Consider the following 14,930-nt stretch of genomic DNA (forward strand, 5'->3'; position numbering starts at 1 on the left):
ACGAGGGGTTTCTCCTGGCTTGCTGCAGGCGGCTGCCTGAAATCTCTGGTTGTGCTTGGCTTTGCCTTTGCTTTTCTTGGAGCTGTGTCTGCCTCCCAGTCCCTGGCTGCTGGGGCTGGGGCTTGTGCCTGCCTGGCTGTTTTTTGGGAGGGGAAGCTTTTTGGGAGGCTGTTTTTTGGGAGGGAAAGCTTTAGAATTTTTTTTTGTTATACTATTTTTATTATTAATAATATTTTTATTATTGCATTTCTTATTTTATAATTTAATTTAATTAAGCTAGTTTAAATTTGTGGGCCATTTTGGTCCAGCCTTTTTTGAAAACACAGTGTTTTTTGCTGTTGTGTTCACTCAAAGTTGTTACAACCACTGACCGCAGCCTCTGTGGCCCATTTCGCTCCAGCCTTTTTTGAAAAAACAGTGTATTTTGCTTTTGTGTTCACTCAAAGTTGTTACAACCACTGACCGCGGCCTCTGTGGCCCTTTGGGGACCAGCCCTTTTTGAAAATAATTTTTTCTTTGCATTGTGTTTCCTCAAATTTCTTACACCTGCTGTATGCGGGAACATTGGAATATTGAAAATCAAGTTTACTTTGCTTTGTGTTGCAAAAAAATAACTATTGCCTGCTGTCTGCGGGAACATTGCCCCACAGGGGTCCTGGCCTTACTGAAAATCAAGTTTACTTTGCTTTGTGTTGCCTAAAATTAGTATTGCCTGCTGTCTGCGGGAACATTGCCCCACTGGGGTCCTGCCCTTATTGAAAATCAAGTTTACATTGCTTTGTGTTGCCAAAAAATAACTATTGCCTGCTGTCTGCGGGAACATTGCCCCACAGGGGTCCTGCCCTTATTGAAAATCAAGTTTACTTTGCTTTGTGTTGTCTAAAATTAGTATTGCCTGCTGTCTGCGGGAACATTGCCCCACTGGGGTCCTGCCCTTATTGAAAATACAGTGTTCTTTCCTTTTGTGTTCACTCAAAGCTGTTTCAACCAGTGCCTGCGGCCTCTGTGGCCCTTTGGAGATCAGCCCTTTTTGAAAATCATTTTTTCTTTGTGTTGTGTTTCCTCAAATTTCTTACACCTGCTGTATGCGGGAACATTGGAACATTGAAAATCAAGTTTACTTTGCTTTGTGTTGCCAAAAAATAACTATTGCCTGCTGTCTGCGGGAACATTGCCCCACAGGGGTCCTACCCTTACTGAAAATCAAGTTTACTTTGCTTTGTGTTGCCAAAAAATAACTATTGCCTGCTGTCTGCGGGAACATTGCCCCACAGGGGTCCTGCCCTTATTGAAAATCAAGTTTACTTTGCTTTGTGTTGCCTAAAATTAGTATTGCCTGCTGTCTGCGGGAACATTGCCCCACTGTGGTCCTGCCCTTATTGAAAATCGAGATGATGGCTCTACACCACCAGCCCTTCCGTATGGTGGAACGGGAAGGTTTCCACTGACCTGTCCTTTTGAAAATACAGTGCTCATTTCTTTCGTGTTAACTCAAAGAAGTTACAATCAGTAGTTACAACCTCTGGGGTGCCCGGAAAAGAGGCACTCTTCTACTCCTGTGTACACTTCCCCCCAACTCCCAACTCCCTTTCATACACCCTTTCCCCAGTCATTCCCGGCTGGTCCCCTTTCAGCCTGTTGGGCATCGCCTCTGGGATGCCCAGAAAAGAGGCACTCCTCTACTCCCGTGTACGCTTCCCCCCAACTCCCTTTCATACACCCTTTCCCCAGTCGTTCCCGGCCGGTCCCCTTTCAGCCTGTTGGGCATCGCCTCTGGAGTGCCCAGAAAAGAGGCACTCCTCTACTCCTGTGTACGCTTCCCCCCAACTCCCTTTCATATACCCTTTCCCCAGTCGTTCCCAATCGGTCCCCTTTCAGCCTGTTGGGCATCGCCTCTGGTGTGCCCGGAAAAGAAGCACTCCTCTACTCCTGTGTACGCTTCCCCCCAACTCCCTTTCATACACCCTTTCCCCAGTCATTCTCCCTGGCAATCAGTGCATTTAGAAAATCCAGCGTTCATTGCTTTTTTGTTAACTAGAAGTCGTTGCACCGAGGTCAGGCGCTTCTTTTCAGGACGCAAGGGCCCAGTGTTATCACGAACAAATAAGAAAGGCAGGGGACTGAAGATGAACCTCAGATACTACTGGTTATGAAGAGGAGGGTGAGGAGGGGGACGTGTCTGAGGGATGGGAGGAAGACAATATGGAATCTGCTTCCACCACAGGAATTAGTGATCCAGAGGACTGCATGCTGCTGGAGGGCGGGCGCTCCTTCTCGAACGCGAACTTGACTTCCCCTTTCCTCATGATGTGGCCAAAGCACTCCTGTACGCTTCCCCCCAACTCCCAATTCCCTTTCATACACCCTTTTCCCAGTAGTTCCTGGCCGGTCCCCTTTCAGCCTGTTAGGCATTGCCTCTGAAGTGCCCGGAAAAGAGGCACTCCTCTACTTCTGTGTACTCTTCCCCCCAACTCCCCAACTCCCAACTCCCTTTCATACACCCTTTCCCCAGTTGTTCCCGGCCGCCCCTTATGCCCGATTTGTTCCCTGTATCTTTGGCAAGAGCCAGAAGTTCCCCTTTCAGCCTGTCGGGCAACTTCTCTGAGGTGCCCGTGAGAGTTGGCGTATTGCTGGCGTAGTGCTGGGCAGTTTCGTTCGTGAATTTTGTATTTCGTTATTTTTTTTTGAAGCGAGGGTGGATGAAGGGCAAGCATTTCTTAAATTGTTCTTTTTTTATTATTTTTATTAGTATTTATTTATTAGTAATTTAAAAAATATTTTTATTTCATTATTTTGAATTATTTTTTACCAGTAGTGTTGCTATTCCTTTTTTCTTTTTCTTTTCTTTTTTTTCTTTTTTTTTTTTTGTTGCCAAGGGGATTTCTCCCTGGCAATCAGTGCATTTTGAAAATCCAGCGTTCTTTGCTTTTCTGTTAACTCAAAGTAGTTCCTGTGGGCTCTGTGGCCCATTTTGGTCCAGCCCTTTTTGAAAATCCAGTGTTCTTTGCTTTTGTGTTAACTTAAAGTAGTTACTTACAACCAGTGACTGCGGCCTCAGTGGCCCTTTGGGGCCACTACAGACATAAACTCAGGGGTGATGAAGGCTTCCTCAAGACCAAGTCGTTTCCTTTTGGAAATGGAGAAAAAGTATGATACTTCATGAGGGATGGTGCACCACCTCTCAATACTTCTGTCACCCCCACAACTGCTCTTAGCCTTCATACAAAGGAGTGGTCAATGAAATACCCACCCAGAAATACCTTCAAAGCAACTTACATAATCTACCTACCTCATTAAAAAAACCCACAAAAAAACCTAATGAAAAACCCATTAAAAATGAAGGGGCTTGCATGTATTTTTTTATTTTAATATTTATTAGAGAACAGCTGCTACATTATTATTTTATTAATTACTTAAAATATATATTATTTGTAAATATATATATATATCTCATTTTATTATTAATTATTTAAAATAAATATATTATTTTAAAATATATTATTTTTAAATATATATCACATTTTATTATTAATTATTTAATTATTTAATTATTATTTATTTATTTTAATAAATATTTATTATTAATTATTTCATTTATTAATTATTTATATTTATTATTAAATTAAATAAATATATTATTTTTAAATATATCACATTTTATTATTAATTATTTCATTTATTAATTATTTATATTTATTATTTATTTATTATTTATTTAAATAAATATTTATTTATTTATTATTAAATTATTTAAATTATTACATTATAAATTATTTATTATTAAATTAAATTTAAAATATATAATATATATTATTTTTAAATAAATCGCGTCCGCCATTAACGAATCGAATCGTAATCCATTAACGAATCGATTCGTATTTATTAACGAAGTTTCGGAAGTACTTTGCGCATGCGCAACCGCGTCCGCCATTTAAACGAATCGATTCGTATTTAATAACGAAGTTTCGGAAGTACTTTGCGCATGCGCAACCGCGTCCGCCATTTTAACGAATCAATTCGTAATTAATAACGAAATTTCATAAATATCGAAATTTTGAAATCTCAAATTTCGGAAGTCTAAAGAATTTCGAAACGCTGGTGCACCCTAATAAAGAATCGAGTTTAGAAACAAATTTTTCCGTGGTTGCCCAGCCCTAGTACCTATTGATCTACTCACATTTGCATGTTTTCGAACTGCTAGGTTGGCAGAAGCTAGGGCTGACAGCGGAAGCTCATGCCGCTCCCCAGAATCGAACCTGCGATCTTTCGATCAACAAGCTCAGCAGCTCAGTGCTTTAACCCACTGCGCCACCGGGGGCTCTGATCACATCTATACATACATATAAATGATCATATTTATATTGGACACGATCCCATCTATCTATCTATCTATAGATTCTATATATAACAACATTTTATGCTTTACCTTCTAATTTTTCCTTCCTTCCTATGTTAAAAATTCATACATGCTTTGATTTCGTTAGGAACTTTTTCCTCTTGCTGGAATCCTGACCAGAATGGGGAAAAAACTACATTCCCCATGATGCCTCAACGGAAGTCCCGTACTCGACTACATCCGGGTCTCTCCACCGTTTCTTCCTTTTCTGTGAGCCGGAGAGACGAGAGGGCAGGTGCCAAAAAGGGCGGGGGAGGAGACAACGGAGCGACGCCCGCCGTGGCCAATGGGGAAGCTGCTTCCGGTTCTGTCGGCCCAACGGGTGCCTTTGAGGGGCGTGGCCGGAGCCGAGTGAGGCGAAGTTGTGGAGGAGGCGCGGGGGGGGAGGGGAATGGTAGGTGTGGGGGCCCTATTTGTGTCCATCTTGTTCGGGGAGGAGGCCGCCTTCTCCTCAGAGGATCCCCACCGCTTCAGAGAAGGAAGGGGCCCACAAGGGGGGGGGGTTTCCACGGGGCTGGGAGCGTCTCTCTTGGGGCCCCACAGCCCAAAGAAAGCTCCAGCGGAAAGGAACGCCATCTTGAAGGGAGATTGCTGAGGACCCTATTTTGGGGACCATATTCCAACGGATCCTAGTCAAGAACAAACTAGGCTCAGGCCCGTAGCCAGGATTTCATTTCAGGGAGGGGGGGGGGCTGAATTTTTTTCAGGGCGGGTGTTCGGGGGGGCTGTGTTTCGGGGGGGGGGGGGCTGAGTCTGAGTGAAAGAGGGTTTAGCCTAGCAAACCTTTTGTATCATTACCCGCAATACCCCCATGCATATGGGATATATTGAGTATGGTGATCAGATCACGATATGAATAAACATAACAGTTTAAATAATGCACCAGTAAGGCCTTTTCGCGAACCACCATGAGAATTTCGGGGGGGGGGGGGGGCTGAAGCCCCTCGAGCCCCCCCCCCCCCCCGCTACATGCCTGACTAGGCTTAAGTGGGGAAAAGTATTAGAGTTAGCGTTTATGTTGTTGTTGTTATAACAACATTAGAGTTAGCGTTTATATGTACCTGTATTTCTATAAATCTGCCTTTCTATCTATTTACCTACTGTCTTTCTATCTGCCTATCTATCTATTTACCTCCCTCCCTATCTTTCTACCTACCTACCTATCTTTCTATCCATCTATTTATATATCTACTTTTTAATCTACTCAGCTACCTGTCTACTTCTCTATCTACCTAACTTTCTATTTGCTTATCTACCTACCTACATTTCTATCCATGTGTTTATCTACCTACCAACCATAACGGTGATCCTTGCAGTCATGCCGGCCACATGACCTAGGAGGTGACTATGGACAATGCCTGCTCTTCAGCTTAGAAATGGAGATGTGCACCACACCCCAGAGTCAGACACGACTGGACTTAATGTCAGGGGAAAACCTTTACCTTACCAACCATTCTATCTACCTACTATTATGTTTGTCTACCTACTTACCTACCTACCTTTCTATCCATCTATTTATCTACCTCCCTCCCTTTCTGTCTATTTGTCTACTCATCTATCTAACTACTTAGCTACCTTTCTATCTATTTATCTACCCATCTATCTAACTTTCTATCTATTTTTCGACCCAGCCTGAAGTCCCTTGGGGGGGGGGGGCAGGCTGAAGGAAGCGGGGTTCCTTTCATCTTTGAATCAAAGTCTGCTTTGAGAAGCTTGTTTGGGGGGCACACTTGGAGCAAAGCAGGCTTTGGGGGGTGGGGGGTGGGGATTAGGAAAGTTCAGGGAACTTTGAGTGAAGAATTAAGAACCCTTCTATCCCTATTTGAAAAGTGGGATACATTTCCTGTGAAGCATACCAGTGTGCATGAGGTCTCTGCACCCCAATGTCTAGCTCTGGGATCCTGTGAAAATATCAGGGTGATATGGTTTGGGAAGGCACGCTTCCCAATATCTATCAACCTACCCTTTCTCTAGATAGATAGCTATTTTTCCCTACCAGGCTATCTACCTTGCTTTCTATTTACCTACCTACCTAGCTACCTACTTACCTTTCTATTGGTATCTATTTATTTACCTACCTTTCTATCTATTTATATACCTGAGTCTGCTGTGCTTGATGTGAAGGGGCAACAAAGATCTCCAGCCTGCTCCCAGGACTCCTTGCTGCTGCCTTGCATCGTCATCTGCTGCTCCAGGCTGCGGCCTTGCATCTTCTGGTGACCAGCTGTACCGGTATATCTTGTGCCTGCAGCTTGTGAACTCCTTCGTTGCGACCTGCTGGGACGGCCTGGTGTTTCAGCGCATCATATTAGCCCATTGTTCCATCTCGCTGCAATGTTTCCAACTTGCCAGCTGGCTTCCTGCAACAGCTTCATCTAGTCATCAGTTATCATCGCCAGCTGGCTGCCAGTTTTGTGGATATTTTGCTGCTGCTACCTCAGGGCTGCCAATCCAACCTTCGTTCTGGCAGTGTTCTCCACCTACACATTGTCATCGGATTTGTAATCGGCCGCCATTGTTGAAACGCCATTCACCGCGCTATCGCCTCCATTTTCGGAACAAGTGTGAGAACTTAGGGCGTGGAGCTACCCTTGCGAAGTGGCCCCTTCGATACCTGTGGAGTAGCTGCGTCTGAAGAACTTAGTACGGGAAGCTACTCCTATGATGCGGTGTCGTGCAATCTTGTGGTGTACCTGCTCTTGAGAACGCAGTGCTGGAGTTCTCCTTTAGACTTGAAGTTGTTTTTTGTTATACTTACCTGTGAAGCTGCTCTTTGGATACCCAACTGTGAAGCTGCCCTTTAGTTGTGAAGCTTCTCTTTAATATCTGTTAATATTCTGCTAATATCTGTGAATATCTGCATCCAACTGTCAGTCACCAGCTGACATCCTATGTCCTCGGCTTGCCAATAGGTCAGTCGTCCTTTACCCATCCAATAGGGAGTGTATACGGTTAGGGAAGTAGATTTATTTGACTCATTGACCAAATTTTAATTATTTCTGTGACAGACTTTGTATTTCTAGGCACAAAGATTACTGCAGATGCAGACTGTGGCCAGGAAATCAGAAGACACTTACTTCTTGGGAGGAGAGCAATGTCCAGTCTCGATAAAATAATAAAGAGTAGAGACATCAGACTGGCAACAAAGATCCGCCTAGTCAAAGCCATGGTATTCCCTGTAGTAACCTACGGATGTGAGAGCTGGACCTTAGGGAAGGCTGAGCGAAGGAAGATCGATGCTTTTGAGCTGTGATGCTGGAGGAAAGTGCTGAGAGTGCCTTGGACTGCGAGAAGATCCAACCAGTCCATCCTCCAGGAAATAAAGCCCGGCTGCTCACTGGAGGGAAGGATACTAGAGACAAAGTTGAAGTACTTTGGCCACATCATGAGGAGACAGGAAAGCCTAGAGAAGACAATTATGCTGGGGAAAGTGGAAGGAAAAAGGAAGAGGGGCCGACCAAGGACAAGATGGATGGATGGCATCCTTGAAGTGTCTGGACTGACCTTGAAGGAGCTGGGGGTGGTGACAGCCGACAGGGAGCTCTGGCGTGGACTGGTCCATGAAGTCACAAAGAGTCGGAGACGACAGAACAAATGAACAACAACAACAACAATTTATTCTTGAGAGGGGTTTCACAGTGTACATTATACTGAATGCTGGGGCGGTTCTGAATCATCTGTTTATTGAAAGTTTACCAATAACCTCAGCCTGAAGGCCATGAGTAGAGGAACGTTTTAGCTCCCAGAGTCTTGAAGTCAAGCTGCTGGTGTCTCCTAAACCAACCTGCTTTACAAACTGTACCTTTTCCTTCCTCTACCTATTAATTGTAGTGTTAGTATGGTTATCATTGCACTATAATTGAAGGCTGCTTTAATTTAACTCCTCCTCACACTACTGCAATAGAATCAAAGGAGGAACACCTGTTGATTGGAAATATCAATGCCACTCTTGAACTGCCATTTTAAGCTAGTGTTTGCACTTTACATCGTGCACTTTATAATTTGCTTTAACAATGGTCAAATGGCTGGAGAGAACTGGAGATGGTTTTATGAATTAGAGGAGTGGAGCAACAAGAACGATGAATGTAACACATTGCCAATCGGCCAGGGCAATGTTATGCTACATAACAGTGCAATATTACAGTGTCGGGATGTGAAGAATGGGGTGGGAGGGAGGGGGAGAGTTCCAGTCCTCAGGGGCCCCCTATAGAGGTGATGATGGGGAGGGGGAGATACGGGAAAGGGAGAGTTAAGAAACCAATTTGGCCAATTCGTGAACAAACCCTGAAGAAAATTCCAAAATGTTCTCCTAACTTGGTAAACATGGGTTCCAAGGTAGACGGCCCCCCTGGATTGAAGGTGGTGCTGTTGAACGGCAGGTCTGCCTGTGGTGGCTGTATGAAGAAAAATATAATAATTATAATTTGAAATGAAAATAATGAGAAGTGAGGGCTTACCTGTCTCTGAGAAGGAAAGCAGCGTCTTTGATAGAAGGGGAATTTTACAGATGACTCAGAAACCTGGCAGGCTCTTCTATCATATGTCAATATTTGGATAAGCCGAGGTCAGAGAGCTATTTGTGGAAAGTTGTAAGAGTAGTGCCAGGAACAATTGATAATTATTAATCCAGGGAAGAAGCGAACATCTGAAGATATGGTATGACAGCGCCACCTCCTGTCTGGTTGATGTAAATAGCAGGCAATTAAATATATCTTTTAAATGGGTCAATTGAAAAGACTAATATACTATGAATATATTGTGAATGTATTATGGGGGAAATTAAGAAGAATTAATAAGGAAAATGCTTGTTTTGAATAAATTGAAGAGATATATATGAAGACATATGTATGAAGAGAAATATATGAAATGATGATTCATTCTAAAGATTATGTAAGTCCTCTGGGAATGTAGTCAGCTGGTGGAAAGGAAAACAGTATATCTTGCCAGCAAATGTTCTTGGCTGCGATTCCTCGAGGACAAACGGATGTTGATTAGATTTGTGTAAATGTCAGGACTTTTCTGCGCATGTGTAACCCTGAGAATTATGCTATAAATGCTGGAGCAAATCTGACTCCCAGTGTGTGTCAGATATTGTATTCTGAACACCCGATCAGGCCTGATTGAATAAAAAGCCTGGAATCTGTTGCTGTCTCCCTTCTCTTCTTTCCTGATTGCACTCATCTGATCCTGGGTAACAAACCTGCTGCTACAAATGGGGGCTCTCCGGGATCTGAGTCAACAGTGAAGGAACAGAAGCGAAGTCTTTTGAGGACTTGATTGCCACCACTCAGCGGGCCAGGTAAGACGACGATCAGAAGGGGCGAAACGGGTACCCATTGAAAGAAACGACCCGGCTGATCCTCGCCTTCCCTGCCTTTTAGACTGGGGTATATTGAGACTGGGGTATCTTGATTCCACGGCACAGGTAAAGGAAAAAGGCTAGCCTTAAAGGGACAGGAAAAGGAGGTACATGGGAAGTACCTGGGGAATATTTCACTGTGTGATTACTGCAGAAATCAAGTGAAAACCCCTCGAGTGACGTTTTCGCACAGAAATCGCACTCACAGGTTAAAGGAACACACTTTCAGGGGAAAGTGATAAGGTTGTTTTGTGTGTGTATTCTGGTTTATGAAATATTGTGTTGTTGCTTCTTTGCTTCTGTATTTTCCATTCTTTATGCTTTCTGTGCTAAATACTTTGTTTTAAAAAGAAAAAAAAAGAAGAAAAAATATAGAAAATGGGTGGTATACCAAGTAAAAAGTCTTTAACTGCTCTTGAATGCATGGTGGAGAATTTCTCAAAATTTAGGGAATTAACTCAAACACCAGGATGTAATAGCCCCCAGAAATTGAGATCTCTTTGTGAACTAGACTGGGTGCAATTTAATACCGGGTGGCCAGGTGAAGGAAGTTATGATTTAAAAGATATCAGAACAGTTGTGAGAATAACAGCAGAGGTTCATCCGGATCAATTTCCATATGCAGAGGCATGGGAAAATGCTATCATTACACAGCCCGCATGGTTAAAGAAATGTCAAAACAAAGAATGTGCTGTTTTTGTAGCTTTAACTAATTTGAAAAAGCCTCAGGCAGATAAGAAGAAAAGAAGATTTGGAATTTTCCCTTGTCCTGAGGAAGAAGTGAGTAACCCTCCTCCTTATGTTCCTATGTACCCACAGTTAAAAGCCATTGACAATGAAAGGTCAACCTTGGTTCCTCAGGCAACTTCTTTAACCACACCAACATCTTCTGATACCTCTCCTGGGGAATCTAAAAAGTCGCCCTTAATAGATCTAGCATCTGCAAGCAGATGGCTTCAGAATATAACAGAAGAATTTTTGCGAGATAGTCCCATAGCTGGAAGAACTAGAAGCCATAGTAATCCAAACCCAAAGATTGCTTTTCAATTGCCTTTAAGATCAATGGTCCAATATGTACAAGAGATAGATAACAAAGGAGAATTAACCCTAACTCCAAAAACCACTTACCAGCATGTGCCTTTTACCACTTCAGATTTGTTAAATTGGAAGTCTAATAATCCTCCTTATACTGAAAACCCTCAGCCACTTATAAATTTGTGTGAAACAATAATGGCTAGCCACCAGCCAGATTGGTCAGATTGCCAACAGCTATTACAGGCTCTCTTCACCTCTGAAGAGCGAAGAAGAATCCTTAATCAAGGAACCCAACTAGCACAGACATATGCTGCTGAGAAGACAAGTTATAATCCCATTGAATGGGCTGCAGGGGCATTTCCTTTGACAAATCCAAACTGGGATCCTAATATAAGCCGAGAGATGGAATATATAGTCAGATACAGGGAATTTCTAATGGAAGCTTTGAAGAAGGGACCCCAAAAGGTGATCAACCTCAAGAAGATACAGGAAGTAATGCAAGGAAAAGATGAAAGTCCAGGTGCTTATTTAGAGAGATTATTGGAAGCTTACCGAAAGTATAGTCCCTATGATCCTGAATCAAAAGATGGATCTGCATTATTAAATACTTCATTTGTTACTCAATCAGCCCCAGACATTCGTAAAAAGTTGCAGAAGCAAGATGGGTTTGCAGGGATGAATCTGTCCCAGTTAATTGAAATAGCTACAAAAGTATTCATCCATAGGGACGAAGCAGAAAAAAGAGAAAGAAAGAAAATAAGAGAGGAGGATCATAAGATTTTTTTGAACCTTCTAGATGAAAGAGATAAACTGAAAGAATCTGAAAGTGGAAACAGAAGGAAAAGAGGAATGTGGCAGAAGGAAAGAAGAGGAGGACGAGGGATGCCCCTGGGAAGACACCAGTGTGCCATTTGTCGTCAAGAAGGTCATTGGAAGAATGAGTGCCCATCTGCTCAAGGAACGGTAGGAATACAAAGGGGAATGCCATCCCAGAGAGGACATTGGAGAGGAAGAGGCCGGGGAGGAGGCCACCAAGGGGGATATGCTAACCTGGTTCCTGGGGCTAGATATGGAGAAAAAAGAGAAGAAGAATTTGTTGGGATGGTTGGATTAGGAGAAGACTGGACGGAATAGGACAGACCGGCCCCCTTATGCCTAGGCCCGGGGGAGCCACTGGTCAAAATGAATGTTGAGGGCCAGGAAATGACTTTTCTAGTAGATACGGGAGCTGACCACTCTGTGGTAACCAAGCCAGTGGCCCCTGAAAATGGACTAGAACTTAATGTGGTTGGAGCCACCGGTCAAAGACAAAGTTATCCTATGTTACAAAGCAGAAAATGTGATTTAGCAAACCAACAAGTGATGCATGAATTCTTATATATACCTGAATGCCCAATCTCTTTATTAGGAAGAGACTTGCTTTGCAAAATGAGAGCAATATTAGCATTTGAAGACAATGGGACAATGGAAATGACTGTTAGAAAGGGACTTTATACTTTGATTTGTCCTATGTCAGAGGAATGGAGAATATTTACTGTTTGTGAGGAAAGTACTGAAGAATGGAAGAAATATGGAGTTCCAGGTGTATGGGCAGAAGACAATCCACCTGGCTTGGCTCGGTGTGTTCCACCTGTACAGATAGAAGTAAAACCAGGAATGGGACCTGTGGCTATTCGACAATATCCCATACCTCGAAAAGCTGTAGAAGGGATCAATTTGCATCTGAGTAAGTTACTTGAATATGGGATCCTAAGAGAATGTAGGTCTCCTTGGAACACTCCTCTTTTACCATTACAAAAGCCAGGAACACAAGACTTTCGTCCGGTGCAGGATTTAAGAGCTATAAATCAAGTTACAGTAACCATACATCCTGTAGTGCCCAATCCATATGTACTTTTAAGTTTAATACCAGCAGCTGCTACTCATTTTACAGTCCTGGATTTGAAAGATGCATTTTTTTGTATACGCCTTGAAACCAATAGTCAGCCCATTTTTGCTTTTCAATGGGAAAACCCTACAACCGGAGCAAAAGTTCAATATACTTGGACTCGTTTGCCTCAAGGTTTTAAGAACAGCCCGACGATCTTTGGAACTGCATTGGCTCAGGATTTACAAGGGTTCCCATCTGACCCTAAAAATAGGGTGCTTTTACAATATGTGGATGATCTTCTTTTGGCAGCCACGTCACAAGAAGAGTGTTACAGGGCGACTAAGGAACTATTACATCTACTTTATGAAAAAGGATACAAGGTTTCTAGAAAGAAGGCCCAGCTGTGTAAAACTGATGTCAAATATTTGGGTTTTCGTGTGTCACAAGGAAAGAGACAATTAGAAATTGAAAGGAAACAAGCAGTTTGTGCCATCCCCACCCCCACCAGTAGGCGTCAAGTGCGAGAATTCTTGGGGAGTGCGGGGTTTTGCAGAATTTGGATACCGAACTTTGCTATCATGGCAAGACCTCTTTATGAAGCTACAAAGGGGGGTGAAAAGGAACCATTTAATTGGACCCCCGAATGTGCCCAAGCATTTGCCCAGTTAAAACAAGCTCTGGTGCAAGCACCTGCATTGGGCCTGCCAGATTTGGAGAAGCCATTTACCCTTTATGTTGGTGAACGAGACGGAATAGCAGTGGGGGTGCTTACCCAGCTACTAGGAACCTGGGCAAGACCAGTAGCCTACTTGTCCAAACAAATAGACAAGGTAGCAAAGGGTTGGCCATCTTGTCTACGTGCTGTAGCTGCTACGGCCTTGCTGACTCAAGAAGCTGATAAGTTGACTTTAGGGCAAGAATTGGTAGTTATGGTTCCTCACTCAGTAACAGCTATTATGGAATACAGAGGACATTATTGGTTCACAAATAGCCGTATGTTGAAATATCAGACCTTGTTATGTGAGAACCCTCGAATCAAGTTACAGGTTTGCAGTACATTAAATCCTGCTTCACTCCTGCCTATTGAAGGAGAATTACTTCAACATAATTGTTTGGAAACTATGGATGAGATATATTCCAGTAGGCCTGACCTAAAAGATCAACCTTGGCCTAAGGCGGATGCCACTCTTTTTACAGATGGAAGCAGTTTTGTTGAAAATGGACAAAGGTATGCTGGATATGCTGTAGTAACTGCAACCACTGTGTGGGAAGCAGAACCACTTCCTCTAGGCACATCAGCTCAAAAGGCAGAACTGATAGCCCTAATTAGAGCCCTTGAATTGTCAGAAGGAAAAACAGTCAACATTTATACAGATTCAAAATATGCATTTACTACTCTGCATGCACATGGAGCTTTATATAAAGAAAAGGGACTATTAAATTCTGCTGGGAAAGAAATACGACATAGTGAGACCATTCTGAGATTGTTAGATGCTGTCTGGATTCCTGCTAAAGTAGCAGTGATGCATTGTAAAGGACATCAATATGGCGAGGATCCTGTGACCTTTGGAAACCGATATGCTGACAATACCGCAAAGGCCGCGGCCCGGAAGGGACGAGGACAAGAGCCGGTCATGGCCCCTTTGCAGGTAAGAGACTGGTTAAGGAAAGATGACTTGCTATATACTCCAGAGGAAGAACAATGGGCCCAGCGTGAGAAAGCTGTAAGGAAAAATGGATGGTTGGTGTTGCCTGACCAGAGGCTGTTTGTACCCAGACAGATAGCTTGGGAAATGATTAAGGAGGCACACCAGGAAACCCATATGGGAAAAACAGCTTTGGCCTCACTAATGGGACGACAACTTTACATAAATGGGCTCACTGCCCTAACAGGAATAGCCTCAGCCAGATGTCATATTTGTGCTGAAAATAACCCCAGAACAGGACCACTGCCACCTCCAGGGGTTCAATATCAAGGAAATACACCTTTTGAATCTTTAGTAGTAGATTTCACTGAAATGCCAAAGTGTGGGCCTCATAAGTATTTGCTTGTGTTTGTATGTACTCATTCTGGATGGCCTGAAGCATATCCAACTAGAACTGAAAAGGCGGCTGAAGTGTCAAGGGCACTTCTTAGAGACATCATCCCAAGATATGGGATTCCTTTGCACATTGGTTCAGATAATGGACCAGCTTTTGTATCAGAAGTCTTACAGTCCTTGGTCCGACTATTGGGAACGAAATGGAAGTTGCATTGTGCCTATCGACCT

The 14,930-nt window shown here is 43.1% G+C and overlaps 2 protein-coding genes across 2 annotated transcripts in view; both read left to right on the forward strand.

Moving 5' to 3' along the window:
- Positions 1-4,543: 4,543 nt before the first annotated feature.
- The window catches only part of LOC137095298 (DET1- and DDB1-associated protein 1-like), a 55,307-nt gene continuing 44,920 nt past the window's right edge, over positions 4,544-14,930 (forward strand). Inside the window, exon 1 of the mRNA XM_067461766.1 lies at positions 4,544-4,747. Coding sequence (XP_067317867.1) covers positions 4,544-4,747 — 204 coding nt within the window. The remainder of the gene's footprint in view (positions 4,748-14,930) is intronic.
- LOC137095125 (uncharacterized) lies at positions 8,795-11,924 on the forward strand. The gene has a single exon (XM_067461412.1). It carries the CDS (start codon positions 10,134-10,136, stop codon positions 11,922-11,924), a length of 1,791 nt encoding a protein of 596 aa, XP_067317513.1. The 5' UTR covers positions 8,795-10,133.

Source organism: Anolis sagrei, chromosome Y (genome assembly GCF_037176765.1).
Source record: "Anolis sagrei isolate rAnoSag1 chromosome Y, rAnoSag1.mat, whole genome shotgun sequence".
NCBI classification, from domain to species: domain Eukaryota; kingdom Metazoa; phylum Chordata; class Lepidosauria; order Squamata; family Dactyloidae; genus Anolis; species Anolis sagrei.